At 34.3% G+C, this 16,729-nt stretch overlaps 1 protein-coding gene across 1 annotated transcript in view; it reads left to right on the top strand.

Moving 5' to 3' along the window:
- The window catches only part of LOC111056404 (glycogen debranching enzyme), a 59,283-nt gene that overhangs the window by 26,983 nt on the left and 15,571 nt on the right, over window positions 1-16,729 (top strand). Inside the window, 14 exon segments of the mRNA XM_039437161.1 lie at window positions 705-940; window positions 1,412-1,594; window positions 2,599-2,728; window positions 3,726-3,849; window positions 4,407-4,672; window positions 5,470-5,604; window positions 7,341-7,531; window positions 8,884-9,084; window positions 9,900-10,081; window positions 10,469-10,736; window positions 11,841-12,019; window positions 12,520-12,622; window positions 14,505-14,721; window positions 15,905-16,052. Coding sequence (XP_039293095.1) covers window positions 705-940; window positions 1,412-1,594; window positions 2,599-2,728; window positions 3,726-3,849; window positions 4,407-4,672; window positions 5,470-5,604; window positions 7,341-7,531; window positions 8,884-9,084; window positions 9,900-10,081; window positions 10,469-10,736; window positions 11,841-12,019; window positions 12,520-12,622; window positions 14,505-14,721; window positions 15,905-16,052 — 2,563 coding nt within the window.

A 16,729-nucleotide genomic window follows, 5' to 3' on the forward strand; every position in this document is an offset into this window, starting at 1 on the left:
TTGAAGCATTCAGGTTTGAAGGTTCAGCATGATGTCCCGTCACGGCAAACCTGATATAGTTGGATTTAGTCATATTCAACTTCAATGCATTATGACCAAACCAATTGTTGAGTTGATGCATAGCCGTTTCAGCCCTAATCATAACTTCGCTATCATCCTTACCAGTAACCAGAACCGTTGTATCGTCAGCATATAAAATGAGCTTGCCATCTACATTATTTGGCAGGTCGTTTATAAATAAATTGAAAAGAGTCGGTCCAAGCACAGAGCCCTGTGGCACACCTTGCTTTACTCTTTCCCATGCTGAAAATACCAGTGAACTCCCATTACTCAATTATACTCAATTATTACTCATTATAATTTCAGACATTCAAACAATATTAAGATGAAATTTCACCTGCCAACATCTCAACCGAATAAAAAGCCCTGTCTTTGAATAATGATTATGGATTTTTATGCTAGTGAGCGTTTTCATTGTTTTGAATTTATTGTAGTACAATATAACGTCTGGTCCATAATAATTATGTCAATTAGTGGTATTCTGTTTGAAGTAATGCAAAATATACTATATTCTATGAAATACATAAATAATAATTGTTGTTAATTTTCAGAAGCGATTGCTTTGAATAATAATTATGTCGCATTTTTGTCGAATTCTGTTCAAACTAATGCAAAATTATATACTTTTTTATGGAATACATAAGTGATTTTTGTTGTTGGTTTTCAGGAGCGATTGCTTCGACGAGGACACCCGACTACGAAAGTGCACCGAGGACTTCAAGCGGTGCCTGGACCAGCTGAACAGCGAGGTGTACCACGAGGTGCAAGGTCACCTAGTGGCCGCCATTGACAACTGTGTGGCGGGCATCCGGTACTTCCGCGTGCAGGCTGACGGACCTCGCATACCGGCTGTCACTGAGAACGAGCCTCTCGTACCCAGGTTAGCCACAACATTTCACAAATAAATTGAACACTGTAATCAGAGATGTCGAATTTTCCATGGTGTAGTAGAAGCACAATAAAGGGCTCTACTGGGCTGATTAACTTGAAATTTTGCATATCGATTCTTAATTTACCGAGGATGGTTTTAGACCTATTTTAAATTCTGCAACATTTCAGTAGGTAGAGTTTTCAATTATTAGACACTTGTGGAGTACGGGTTACCTTCCACTATAAAATAAGAATCCCAACACTTCTTAGGCTAGGAAGGATAATAATCATATATCACAGTCAGTAAACATGGTATGCAATTAAAATGTCTGAAATTTTGACAAAAAATAATTATTTAATTAGTAGGCGAGAGAGAGTGAAACTATAGTGAGATTCACGTTATAAAGTTAGCACCTGGCTAACATTGGTGTGCTATCCTTGTAAATGTCAGGATAAAATTAATTTTTGTACAATTTTGCAGATATTTCACCGACTACGACAACAACCCTTGTGAGGATGTGGCCTACACTCCGGAGGGGAGATTTGTGATGGCTCACAACGGCTGGGTCATGGATGCCGACCCCCTGCATAACTTCGCTGGTCCCGACTCCAATGTCTACTTGCGACGGGAGCTCATTGCTTGGGGTGACAGCGTCAAACTCAGGTTAGCAAAATGACTGCAAAATTTGAGTATGGCCTTTCAAATTCAAATATTTCATAAATCTTTGTGTTGCAATCTTTCATAAATCTTTGCTTGGATTACAGCGTTAACCTCATGTGAGCGAGTACAAGAACTCTTTGTTCAAGAAACAAAAATAGTCCCAAATTCATAATTTATCCTGAAGATTTTCTATTCTACTCTACGTTTTTTCGTAGATTGTCTGCGCTGTACTGCTAGATTATCCATTTATGTATGTTGTCATATTATTTGTTGTATTGTTATTGATCGATGTACAAAAACATATTATAATCAATTGATCAGAGTAAATTGGGTTTAGCATAAACCCAAAAATAGAATTTAGAATAATGATGTATTCCTGAAATACAGTAGAACTATTCAGTAAAATATAAATACACACGGTGAACTAGAATTACCCTGGTAATTCAACCAATAATAATTCATAATAATTTTGATGGAAAATGTTATGAATGATCATATAATTATCAGAAAACATTTGAATCATACTTAATAACTGGAAAAATCACTCCACTTATATGGGCAACTTTATTCAAATTAATATAAACAATATAAAAACTTGAGAATATGATGAAACTTATTCATGCATTGAATAACATATACTTATTTATTTATGTAGATTATATTTTGAAGACACCAGTTATTAATAAAATAACTCTTTATTAAAAAAACTCTTTTTTATTAAAAACTTAAAAACATTTCAACGACTAGTTTCGACCAAAATGGCTAATGGTCGAAACTAGTCTTTAAAATTTTTTAAAGTTTTCAAAATGTTATAATAAAAGGGTACTACAAGTTTTTTTATTAATAACTGGTGTCTTCAAAAGATAATCTACATAAATAAATAAATAAATGTTATTCAATGCATGAATAAGTTTCATCATATTCTCATGAAGTTTTTTAAATATTTATAGATAACATTATTATCATTGCAATTCATAATTTATTATCTTGTATTTTTCATGTTCTAGGTATGGAGAAAAGCCAGAAGACTCACCTTTCCTGTGGGATCACATGAAAAAGTATGTCGAAGAAACTGCCAGAGCTTTCGATGGTATTCGACTTGATAATTGTCATTCTACGCCAATCAATGTTGCTGAGGTAATTTAACATCGGTCCGTAAAAAATCATTGCACAATTTATTACAAAATCACCATGCAAACCAATTTCTCATAGGAACCGTTGGAAAGTGATCTTCAATGATGTTATTCAACAGTATGTTATAAAATAGCATTAGTTTATTGTTTTAAGAGATAACTCAAAACAATATTGACAAATATCGTAACAAAAGTAGGTAGTCACTCAAAATTTGTAACTATGAATTTATTTACATGAATAGTCTACATATAAATAATACTTAGATATTTTTGACCGAACGAAGTGAGGTCTAAGATTCAAGTCGACGGTTTGGCATTTCTCTTAATGTTGGAACTACTAGTTTTTAACTACTAGTTATATGTTTATATGTTGCGCATTTACGGCGAAACGCGGTAATAGATTTTCATGAAATTTGACAGGTATGCTCCTTTTTAAATTGCGCGTCGACGTATATACAAGGTTTTTGGAAATTTTGCATTTCAAGGACAATATAAAAGGAAAAAGGTGCCTCCTTCATACGCCAATATTAGAGTAAAAATCAGACTATAGAATTATTCATCATAAATCAGCTGACAAGTGATTACATAGATGTGTGGAGAAGCAAGTCTATTGCTGTATTTCCATGAGGTCTATAGTTTCAATCAGGTACTTGAGGATGAGAATACTGCGTGAGGTCTACTGTTCACAGAACTACTAGTTACTTTTACTTAAATATTTGATTACTCACTCACTCAAAATTTTGAAACTATGAATTTATTTACATGAATGAATAGTCTACATATAAATAATACTTAAATATTTTTCTTTTACTTAAATATTTATATTTTGCATGTCGTGTTGAAATACATAGAAAAAAATGTATAAATAATACGTTCAAAAATATTATTAAACTCTTTTTCGAGATTTCTTAGCATGTCAAATGTAGTCAATCTGCTTATTATTTTTATATTTTGAATGTATTCTTCTCATTGTTTTATTAATTGTTGGATGTGTTTTACAGTATCTACTGGATGCTGCCAGATTGGTTCGGCCTAATTTGTATGTGGTCGCCGAACTGTTCACCAACTCCGATTACAAGGACAACATATTTGTCAATAAGCTTGGAATTACATCACTCATAAGAGGTTAGTCAACTGGACTTCAACTTACCTTGTAACTCTTTCTTCAAGCTTCAAGCTTCTCCCATAGATCAATCTACTCATATGTTTTGATGATTATTTTCGTACCTCACTGAGGTACGAAAATGATTTTCATTATTTGTATTATCGTCTAATTGATCAATTCTCAATGATTATATTATAGTTATCTTGTATATTCATTTTCATTAATTTTCTCTTATTATTACTTTTTCTTATTTATCAATATTCACTCTCTATTTCCATGATTATCTAATTTTTTTCTCATAAATCACTAACATTTCACATTCCAACATATCTATTATTATTCTTCTCTCCCATTTCCGAATGTAATTTCATCCTTTAATAAATGTATGTTTAAACATATCTTATGCTTATCAACATTTTCATGATTATTCACTTACATTTTTCTCAAACCTAGTTTTCGTTCCATCCAACTGCTGCTCAAACCTACTTATCGTTCTTGGTGAAATCGGACCATTTAATTATCAATTCCATTACCTATTATTGTTCCACTCTTAACCAGTTTTTCGTTGACATTGCAGAAGCGCTGTCAGCATGGGACTCGCACGAGCAAGGCCGGCTTGTGTACCGTTACGGCGGAGTGCCGGTGGGAGCCTTCTGCTACCGACCTGACCGGCCATTGGCTGCCTCGGTTGCGCATGCGCTGTTCATGGACGCTACCCACGACAACGAGGCCGCGGTCGACAAGCGGTCGGCCTTCGACCTACTGCCCAGTGCGGCGCTCGTTAGCATGGCCTGCTGTGCCACCGGCAGCAATGCCGGCTACGATCAGCTGGTGCCGCATCATGTCAGTCAAGTTGCTTTCTCGCATAAATTACTAACAGCCTAGGAAAAGTAGGGCAGCCACCTCCAACTAATAGGTTATAGAAAGTAAAAGTGAAGGAATATATCAATTTTTTAATGTAATTTCAAAGAATGAATTCCTAGAATTTATTACTATTAGCAAGAATTATTATTAACAATAATCAACTATCAAAGCCGGACCACTACCTGTAATGCAGCAATCCGATCCTACGCAAGTCCGTTATTTTTGTGAGGTTGAGAGCTGGTAATTTGTCAGACCAATGACGGACATGTATGACAAGCACGACCCTAGGTCGTTATAATGATAATTTAATGAACGAATGAGGAACAATGCCGAGTTGGCGCAACTTTATAAGGATCCACCCCTATCCATGTACATTCTTCTACATTAGGTTGAAGCGCTTGCAATGGGTAGGTCATGTAGAGCGCATACCAGACATGAGGACCCCCCGAAAAATGTATGTAGGACAACCAGGTGGAAGGAGACCAGTGGGAAAACCAAGGCTGAGATGGATGAATGACGAATGTTGAATGATGGAATGATAACCAAGTCTCAAAAGATGCAAGAGATATTTCATGTGAGAAATTAGAGGACGAAGGCAAGGGATTGAGATGGTTGGAGAGACAGAATTGAGGAGGCCAGGGCTCGATTTGGGCTGTAGGGCCATCGAAGAAGAAGAAGAATGAACTGATGTAATTTGAGAATTATTATTCATTAACTGAATTCCATATCGTATTCTTATTTCAACCGTATTTCGTTTCTCTCTGATTTTTTTTCAGATTCATGTAGTAAAGGAGAACAGACAGTACCAGGCGTGGGGAGAGGGTGGTCTGAACCTGGATACCGGAATTATGGCTGGAAAACGAGCTCTCAACAATCTGCACTACTGGCTTGGAAAGAACAACTACAACCAGGTAATTCAATTTCTATTGTTTTGTATGTTCCTGTTCGTGTTTGGTTTTGAAACTATTTTCGTTTTATGAATTCACTCTCCTCCGTCAGACTAGATTAATAGAAAATCCAACGTATCTTAAAAAAAAAGAGAATAACAGTTGAATGGAGATGAAAATGGAGAAACAGTTGAATATAGTTTCCTAAAATATTAAATTTATGCATCTCGAAGTCGAATTTAATATAGTGAATTTGAAGAATGAATAGTTTTTCTATAATTTGTTATACTATAACTAGTGACCCCCTGGATTAGATTGTATTATAATCTTTTAAACCCGCAACTTTATACAGAGTTCGTCAAAATTATGAAAACAGATAAATATTTCTTTTACAAGAATAATTTGACAGTAGGTTTCATTGGGGATCCTGTTTGAAATGAAAAATTACTCTTCAAAATCTACTCTGTTGCTTCAACATCTTTGTCCCTCATATTATGTAAAGTCCAGTCAATATATAGGTACATAAAAAAGAGGGTGTGCTTGCAATTTATATTGTAGTTCTGAATTTTTGATACATTGTTTGGATACATGAGAGAAGTCCAGAACCAATTTCTTCATGCAAAATTTCCTTGTGCTAGATACAGAGAGGCCCAAAAACCTCGTATTCTCTGTTCATTTTCCAGTTTTCAGCTTATTCTGCCAAATCCAGTAACCGGACAGAAAAATTTCCTCTCTGCTTTTAAAAATTTGTTTTTATTCTCTGTTTTTAAAATTCTGAATAGAATGAGATCATTCGGAACTCGTCTATCTCCAATGAGTGCTGAGTTATGATTTTTCAAAAATGAGTAAAATTAAAAGAAAAAATTAATTCTGATGAATTTCAGTTTTTGATCAACAATATCTTCTGATTGTTACCATTTAGATTTGTAATTCAAAATCCCTCTGAGCTTATTTTTGTGCTCTACAATCTGAGACCAGGTAGAGCGCTCTATCTCATATAGATTTCCAGGTACACCTGGCAACAATGCTCCTTGTATTGTGAAAAACACCTAATTATCAGCTTCAACCATCATCACCATCTACATTGTCCTCGAATTGATAATTCACACAATGATATAAGTTCATGAGATTATGTTATATGAGAATCACCCGTTAGATGCACTTCATTTCAGTATTTCCTAAGTGGTTATGACAACTGCAAATATTTCTTGTAAATATGTTGTTTACTAAAGATTGATGATGATGTAAAAATCAAAATAAGTTTCTCGTTATCTTGCTAAATGTGAAATGAAATAGGTAGTAATAAAAGTCCATAATTCATTACTTGTCAACAGCACTCAAGCTTAAGGTTATGCCGGTGTCGCAAAAGTATGGGTACAGTTTATGGGTATGTTTATGGGTATGAGTATGAAAGTTGATAACATTTTCTTTCTAGTTCTTGTATATTACATTTGTAAATGTGTATTTACTCTTTTATATTCTGTATTTAATATTTTTAATAACTTGAAATTTTTAATAATTTAATTTTTCATAAGGCAGTAAATATGATTTGATATCGAATGAATTGAATGAAAAAGACTAAGTAATTGTCAAAAACCACAGATTTATTGATACTTAGAAAGACCGGTTTCGGTTATTACACCATTGTCAATCTCTGATAAACTGATTTGATATCGACAATTTGGATATGAATATCCTCCTTAATTTATCCACACTACTGTACAATGCACGAATGACCGAATAATTGGTGTTTGTCGCAGGTGTTTGTGGACCAGGTGGACACGGACATAGTTTGCATAACGCGGCACAGCGAGGCGACGCGGGAGACCGTGGTGTTGATCGCATACACCGCCTTCAAGCACCCGACTGCCGGCGCGGCGGCCGTGGGCAAAGGAGTCACTGTGTCCGGCGAGGTCGACTATGTCATCATCGAGGCTTCCCTGGCACATATGTGAGTATAAGTGAGCGGAGACTTGATTTTAAAATTTGTATTCTAAATTTTGAGGACTGACTAGTAAAACTCTAGGAGCGTTTAATGATAGGATTTTTATTACATGATGTAGCAAAACTAAACAACTCAATATTTACAGTATTTGTCCTTCTGTGCACTAAATTTAGAATTCTGCGCCATTTAAATTTAGAAAGTCTGTATTGTTGGAAAAGCGACCCGTGAGGCTCCTTTCACACTAGGACAACAGGCTCGGACAATAGTGAGTCACCAGAAGTGTCCGTGTGTAATAGCAATTCGATTATGTATTTCATTATGTATTTAGACTAACTATTGTTGATGTATTTTGTTTTTTACTTGTATATATTTTATTATTTTGAAAATAATAAAGAAAGACGCATTCATGTACATTTTGATGTATGTTTTGAATAAAGAGATTGATTGATTGATTGATTCAATATCATGTGATGATTCTCGGACACCAGTAGTCATAAGAACTAATACCACATGACTCTCTCTTATACTTGGTGTCTCACTGGTGTCCTAATCTAATACGAGTTCAATACTAGAAGTCGAAATGAAATTTTTATACGATTTGGATATCTACAACACCTCCACTATTACACAAAATCAGAATTCGGAAGATATGATAGTTAATCTTCTCAATCACCACATATTCGTTGATTTTATTGTCTAAGCTCTAAATATTTGCGTATCGAGACTTAAACGTAAAATGTGTATTAGGCTTGAGTCTATTGTATCTTTTCGAAAGTGAAGTACTGATTGTGATAGAATAATCATGTGATAATATTATTTGTCTGGTGAGTGGTAACCTTTCTTTATTTGTATAATGGCCTTCTCTCAATATTTGAGTTCTTCTAATATTTTATGAAACAGACAAATTCCAACCATATTACAAGAAATCTTGACTTCTCTTAGTGAATGTGATATAGTGAACTACTCAGTTCAATAGAAATATTCATAATTGAAATAACGAGAAACTAGTCCAGATTGTTACACCATTATCAATCTCAAGCATCATACACCAGTTTTCAACTATTTTCTTCAAGTAATAGATTTCTATTTCCTAGTAGATATTCCGATCTAATCAATAAAGATGTGGTATGTAAACCAAAACTAGTTTTTTGATGTTTCATTAATTAATTGGCTGAGTCAAACTTCAAATATATCAATTCAATAGAAATATTTAGTACAATGAGATACTGAATTCTATGTAGATGATACACCTAATACAACGTGATTTCTGTTATTTTCTAAAAATTGAATCCAATCAATCCTATGAATAAATTCTATTCATCCACAATCTTCATCATTCCTTGTCAAACGTGTTTCAGGAGCGGTGACAGATTCTCAAAGTCGAAAAACTTTTCGAAAAACGACAACGTGATAAACGGTCTGTCAGAGTACAAGTTGACGCTGAAGGAAGACATCAAGACGAGCGAATGCTCGATGCTGCAATTTGCGGCTGCCAACGATGGCAGCACCCGCCTTGTATTCACTGCTGATTTCCGTCCCGGTTGTGTTGTAGCTGTCAAGTAAGCTCATTTCAACTTGCAATTAACCGACATTAATTGAAAACCCAATCTAATAAATGTGTTTTAACGCTTTCTTTATCATACGTTCTCATATTGAAATGAAACAAATGCAATGTACTCAGATGGAAATTTTCTTTTGTGGTTATTCATGATGAAAAGTCCTATTGCAAGTTCCTAAGTTGATATCAAGTGATATGTTATTACATGTCTTCATCATGTAACCTTAACTTATGTCATTACGTGATTTATTATAATTTTTCATTCATTCCTCACATAATGTGTTCCTTCCAGTAGCTTCAATCAATTTAGAGCCGCTCACACAAACGATTGCAGTCTTTCATGGAAATTATTATTGATGATTTGAAGAACTGGGTCTGACGAAAAGAATTCACATATGCAATAGTTTATCCATGTTTATTGTTTCACAGATTTCAGTAGCTGAGAAACGACAAGCACCGAAACATTTATTAACTGAATTTCAAAAATCTGACAAGTTTTAAGCTAGTTAATGTAGAGATGGTTGCTCTTGAGCATAATTGAATTGATATTTTATAACGAAAAAATTCTAGATTAAGAAAATTGATTAAGATGTAGTCTTAAGCACTTTGAACCGGCTGATTCGTCAGACGAATCTTCGAGGAACAGGTTTGTGTTTCCCTGCCCCAAGGTTTCATATATTGAAACACATCTTCAGCAATAATTATAAATAATCAATAAGTGTTCTACAAATCTCATAATTATTGATATATTTAATAATTAAACTTAAAATAAAAATTAATAATTACTATTCTAAATACATTTTTATTTTGTCACAGGATATCGCCGAGGGCTGTTGTGAAAGAAGCCGTGCAGAAGTTTACGGATCTGCCCGACCTGACAGCGGTTTGCGACAAGATGAACCTGGCTGACCTGAATCGGGCACTCTACTGCTGCAGCAGAGAGGATGCCGCATATGAAGTGCCCAACTGGGGGCCGTTTGTCTACTGTGGCTTACAAGGTCATTTTAATCGATTAATATATTCCAACTGATTGTTTATCCTATATTTTTCCTCAGCAAGCATAACATTGAAAGAGAGTGGAATTTAGTATTGTTTGTTTTCTCAATATTATTTTATCGGGGTTCTCCCAAAATCCTTCAAATTAGATTGTGACTGATAGTTTTCTAGTAATTGACGTTTTCAAAAAATATCGAAAAATCTATATATCTCAAAAACTAAGGTCGATATAAGAAAATTTACTATACAGTTTTTGTTGTAAATTTCATATAAATCTATGGTCTTCGGCTGTTACACCTTTCGTAGGACACTCTGTATACGTTATAATCTATTAAAGATTTGTTATAGTGAATGATAGTTTGAGAATGTAAGTGTTGTATGACACACAGGCATAGTGTCGCTGCTAGACGGCATAGCCAAGAACAACGACCTCGGCCACCCGCTTTGCGCCAACCTGCGTGACGGCCACTGGCTCTGCGACTACCTGGCCACGCGTCTGCAACAAGTGCCCGCCACCAGGGAGCTGGGCGACATGCTGCACAGCATGTTCCAGCCACTCAGAGATCTGCCACATTTCCTCGTGCCCTCCTATTTCGAGAAGGTCGTCACGCACACCTATAACAGTCTCATGGCTAGGGCGATTGGCTGTATGTCGCCGTAAGTTTGCTCCATTTTATTTTCTATTCTTTATCCATTTTTATTCATTGATAAAGTTCCATTAATTCACTTATCTACTCATCTAATAAGTTAGACATAAATACTCATATAATTGATTTAGAAATAACTACATAGTACCCTTTTTTAACTGTTTTACATAAACACTACAGCTGAAGATGTGTTGGTTTCAACACGAAACTGCAGCCCGGTGTACGTGACGAAAATAAAACTTTGCTTTTTCAACTAAACAGTACTTTTGCAGATTTCATGCCATTTTCAAGTGCAAAAAGAACACTTGAAAATGACATGAAAGCTGATACTAGTAGTGGCCTTCAAAAAGGCTTGTGTGTAGTTATTTCTGTATTAATTTATCAATTCAAGTAGCCCTATTAAAATACTTGATAAAATAATATTTTATGTATATTGTGTTGAATTGGATAAAATTATTGATTGCTAATTAATCAGCAAAATATTTAATCTCAAAATCATATATCCATTCAAGTCCTTAATTAAGACGTAAGAATGAATTACCCAATTTCAATTCGCTAATAATAAAGTGTTTTGAATAGACTAATACTTGTATGAATTAGACTACTTGAAAAACAATCAAAGCAGACATATTATTTCTTAACTTTGCAAAATTTATCTATCAGGAAGGTTTGATCATAGAGAAAAGATAGCATAAGACATGATATTGGTCGTTTATGTTCTAAATTTAAAGCCGATTGTTTTTGTCAACTCAAGTCGACTACGGTCCATTATTACTGTTTTGGCCAGGTGAGTGTAAGATCGGCACAGTATGAGAGACTACCATCGTCATATAGATACCATAGCTTCACGAAAAATAACTACTAGGATTGTAGGCTTGAGTTAACAGTGAAATTAGGAACATAAACGTCCTATATCATGGGATATTTTCTTATGCTATCTTTTCTATATGCTTTGATTTAGTTGTATGTATTATAATATATATGATACAGGAAATATAATAAATTGATGAATAAATTGAAGTCTAAGTCTAACTTTGTTATTTTTTATTTTGTTTCTACAGGTCTTGACGAATAAATTGAATTCGAAGCTAATATTGTTATTTGTTCTGTACAGGTTTGTTCAAAACGGTTCATCCTTTGTGAAAATGCTTGCAATGGGCTCAGTGCAATGTGGGGGTGTAGTTGACTCCGCCCCCCTCCCGCAATTATCGGCATCCATCTCACCCCCGCTTCCTCCCCAGAAAGTCTCGGCAGATGGAACGGCCAAGCAAGCTTGTGTCACTCTAGCTGCTGGTAATTCATTCATTTGAATAACTCATCATTCTATATTCAATATTAATTTAGACTCAATACGGTTTGTAAACTTACAAGATTAAATAGAAATGAAAATACTCTATCATCTAATAAATATCAGAATATTACGTTGGGCTATGTATCATATAAATTACAATACGAGTACATTTTCAAATAAACAGTACAAAATTGATATTACTTATTGCTTGAAACATATCAGTCAGCCTTCAAGTTTGTATTTTAATAGATAAACATTTGAGAAAATAAACCTACCAACAAAGATTTGAAAATTGAAATTTTCAATTCAACTTACCAAATTTTAAGATCTTGAGATACATTGAAATCACTCTATAGCATTTTGCAGTACCTAGTATTATTGTAGTTAATTGGTGTTAATCTATCATTTTTATGCAAAATTTGGGTAGAGACTAAACACTCAAGTGTTATTAATATTATTATGCTTGTGAATTCTTTCATAATTAATTTATGTGATCTTTCAGGGCTTCCTCATTTCTCAGTTGAATACATGAGAAATTGGGGCAGGGATACATTCATCTCTCTTAGAGGTCTTCTGCTACTTACTGGAAGATATCAAGAAGCAAGGTTGGTAATATTTTATAAGTTTTTAGATATATGTAACATATTTTCTTATTTGAAATTGAACTGAATCATATAGAGAATTCAGTTCATGTCAACGTTTGATGTAATCTTTCATAAGAAAATCCAGAGAGGTCTTAATTATTATTAGTGTCAAATTATTGAAAATCATGAGTTTATGAAGTTAATTGTGATTGATAAGGTCTGGATTATGGAAAATAAATTCTAATTTATGAAGAAAAAAACGAAACGAATATTGGATTACATAAAGTAGCAATTATTGCAGTTATAATGTTGAAAGAAAATAATAATAGTATTGTTTAATAATTATGGTAACACAAAATTATCACATATTCAATTCAATATTTCCTTATTTTTACTTTAATCATAAACAAGGTTTTAATGGTACAGTACTTGGAATTTATGAAAGCTAGTTATTTTATTCAAGTAATATAGCCAAGGAAGCTAAACTCATAAAGTAAGTTTAAACTTAAAAATAGTTTACTTAATAAACGAAAAGTATAAACTCAAATTGGGAGAGAGTTTGCATGACTACAACTGGAGGTTGAAATTTCAAGTTTATGCTGTTTTTTTTTAGAGTAGAATTAATTTGACTCAGACTTTCAAAAGTGAAAACATAACCCTATTCTCTTTTCCAATAATTGTATTAATCAAAATTCGAGAGAGAGACAGTTTTGGGCTATCCCTCTTGTTCTCTCCTAATCATAGTATTGTATTATGATGCGTAATTGCCAATAAATGAAATAAATAACATATATGTAGCGGAATTGGCTCTCCAAGTGGTCGTCCACCCAACAGGGAGTAGCAGGCGCATGCCTCTCACCTTATCAGAGCTATAAGATACCAGGACGACCACGGAGTATAGCCCTTATTTGTAAATTTTAAAGAAAATTTCTAATTTAAAATTTGGTAATGTTCTTATGGCATTATTCACATTCAAGATCCCTTCAAACTATTTCTTCCTAATGATAATGCGTATCATTATCGTTACTTAAGTCTTGCTACATCATAATTAATCATCAATTTATTAGCTACTAGCAGGTTATCCGTGTTTTGAACTGGGAAAACTTTTTTGTTGTAAAATTCAATCTCCTTATGTCCAGAAAACATAATAAATCAAGTAATTATTCATTTTGTGTCGTTATTACGTCATCAGAGTTGAAAATTCTCAGCAAAAAGAAAATATGTTGATCGTTATCGAACCTGCAACTTTTAATTCATGAGGCACGTGTGCTACCAATTATGCTAAGGAATCACTTGGAGGAAGCTGTTTGGTTTCGCTTTTATTGTTGCGTGAACTGTTTTGTAAATTGGGTGAATTCATTTTAATTAGAATTAATTGATCAATAGCAATAACAATTAGCCTAAATTCATCTTTGGTAAATTCAGAATATTTATGTAAAATAGCAAGTTACTCAGTTCATAAGTGACGATGCGTCATTCGTGTAATTCCTATCCCATACATTTATAAGCCAATACCTTACTTATAATGTTGTAGATAGATTAGCAAACTATCACAAACTGGAAACTTGACTAATTGAACACCTGACGGACTAAAAACTTCACAAACTGAAAAATTGATCTACTGAAATCTTGGAGAACTGAAAATAGGCCTATTACCATAATCAGTAGTTCAAGAATCTTTATGAAAAATTTCGAGTTAGTCAGTTTAGTAGTTCAGACGTGATGATGCATTATTTGTGTATTTCCTATCCCGTGCATGTATAACACATTATTTTCTTTATAATATTATAGATAATGCATACTTTAAAACAATGTTTTGTTACATCAATCATCCCTTTCCATTTATAATATTAGGTAATGTGAATATGAAAAGTTGCAAATAATGAATTGTGTATGGTTGCAGGTACATAATCCTGGCGTACGCCGGCTGCCTGCGTCACGGCCTGATTCCAAACCTGCTGGACGGCGGCACCAACCCGCGCTACAACTGCCGCGACGCCGTCTGGTGGTGGCTCTATTCCATACAGTGCTACGTGCAAGATGCACCCAACGGCATCAACATACTACACGACAAAGTCAATCGCCTCTTCCCCACCGATGATGCGCCACATACCTATGTCGTGAGTAGGATCTGTTTCAATTCAATTTCATCTCAATTTCAATCCATTTACAACACACAAGCATGCAATGTGGATAATAGTATACACAAAACGATTAGGAAAAAAGAGTTGCAATGAATACAAACACGATAAAACAAGGAAAAGGTCTATAGAGGTCATGACACCATTGTCAATTTTGGAGCGAGACTCAATATGTCTATTTCATATGTTATTATATCAAAATATACTACACTAGTTTTACAATTATATAATACTAGACTATATTCTTTATACTAATAACACGTTAGCTGTTTATCAGCTCAGGCTAACAGCAAGTAAATAAATTTTTCAACAAGCATCAAAATGGGCATGTGTATTGAGCTCTTTATTTAGACCTTGAACAAGAGAAATTGCTAAAATGCTGCTGTGTAAAAAGAAGGGAAATATAACTTGTCAAATATGATTTGCTTCTGTGAATAATGCAGGGGAAAACACCTTTCCAACTCTGATTTGTTTTTGTTAAAAATGGAGGGAAGATTCCTTGCGAACTATGATTCATTTTTGTGAAAAATGAGTGGAAAATACCTTGACAACTACCGGTATTTAATTATTTGTTTGGAAAATTCCTTGGAAATTATGATTAGTTTCATGGAAGAATTAGTGGAATACTCATTTCAAAAATATACTGGGAGGCTTTGAAGCGAAACTATATTTTTTTATTTTTATGAAAATGAACAGAGAAATGTTCTTATTTTGAAAGATTCTACACGTTTATTTTCCAACAATATAATTCTCATAATTGGTTGAAAGTGGCTTTCATTCAAGTCAAAACATATTAGAAGACGATGCTCAGTGACACTGTGCGATGCTACATAGAACAATAGAAATGTTCGAACAATTCCAAGAATTTGTTACATAGAATAATATGCAGAATAGAGATTAAAGACAGATAGCGGTAAACAGATAGTGGTCAGAGCGCTATACCCGTCTAAGACCGCTGGAACTCGTCTCCCCTGGCGAGACCGCACTCTGTGTGCCTACACCCTAAGATTACGCATCTGTCTCAACTGTGCTCTGCTGGTTGGATATAATTTTCATCAGTATAATTACTTCTAACTACAACAGAGGTTTCTGTTTCATTGGAAATAGTATATTTTTTGATACAGGCTCTGCTTTGATTTTAAATTTTGCTTTCTTCTCTCAGGATCAAGATCTGATAGAAGTGATGCAAGAAGCGTTGACCGTGCACTTCCAAGGCCTGTGCTTCAGAGAGAGGAACGCTGGAACTAAAATCGACGCTCACATGACGAGTCGCGGCTTCGACAATCAGATTGGCATTCATCCGAAAACAGGCATGTATCTCATTACAAACTCATAGATCAGTTTGTTTGAAGTTACTGGTAATATACCAGAGTGTAGGTTACAGCATGTTGATTCATTTTTCTATTACTTGACTTCAGAGAATTATAAGAATTTCTGTTTGGTGATGAAATCCTCCATTGACCTATCAATAAATTTTCAATCAAATACTATTCAATTTGAACTATCAAATCAACTATCAATTATTCAACTACTTATTTTTCAGGAGTGAACTCTCCTCTTAGAATACACAATTCTTCGGCTGTTCTAATACAAAAGATTCATCAGTTTTGAAAAAACTGAGGAAGTGCTTTCTGAAGACCTGAAGAAGATGGGGGTATACTTCCATAAATGGAGGCTTATTCCAAACCTGAAGAAAACAGAAGTTAGCTCATTCCACCTAAATAATAAAATGGCTAATAGGAAACTCCAGGTTTATTTCAATAATGTACTTCTCCAGCATCAAAATCTCCCCAAGTATCTAGGTATTACACTGGATAGAACACTGTCTTTAAAAAAAAAAAACACCTGGATACCACCTCAAAGAAAATTCAAACCCGCAATAACATCATTCAAAAATTGTGTGGTTCTACTTGGGGTGCCTCAGCCCATACCCTGCGGTGCTCCACTCTGTCTCTTGTTTATTCTGTAGCAGAATACTGTGCACCTG

Source organism: Nilaparvata lugens, chromosome 10 (assembly GCF_014356525.2).
Source record: "Nilaparvata lugens isolate BPH chromosome 10, ASM1435652v1, whole genome shotgun sequence".
Classification (NCBI taxonomy): domain Eukaryota; kingdom Metazoa; phylum Arthropoda; class Insecta; order Hemiptera; family Delphacidae; genus Nilaparvata; species Nilaparvata lugens.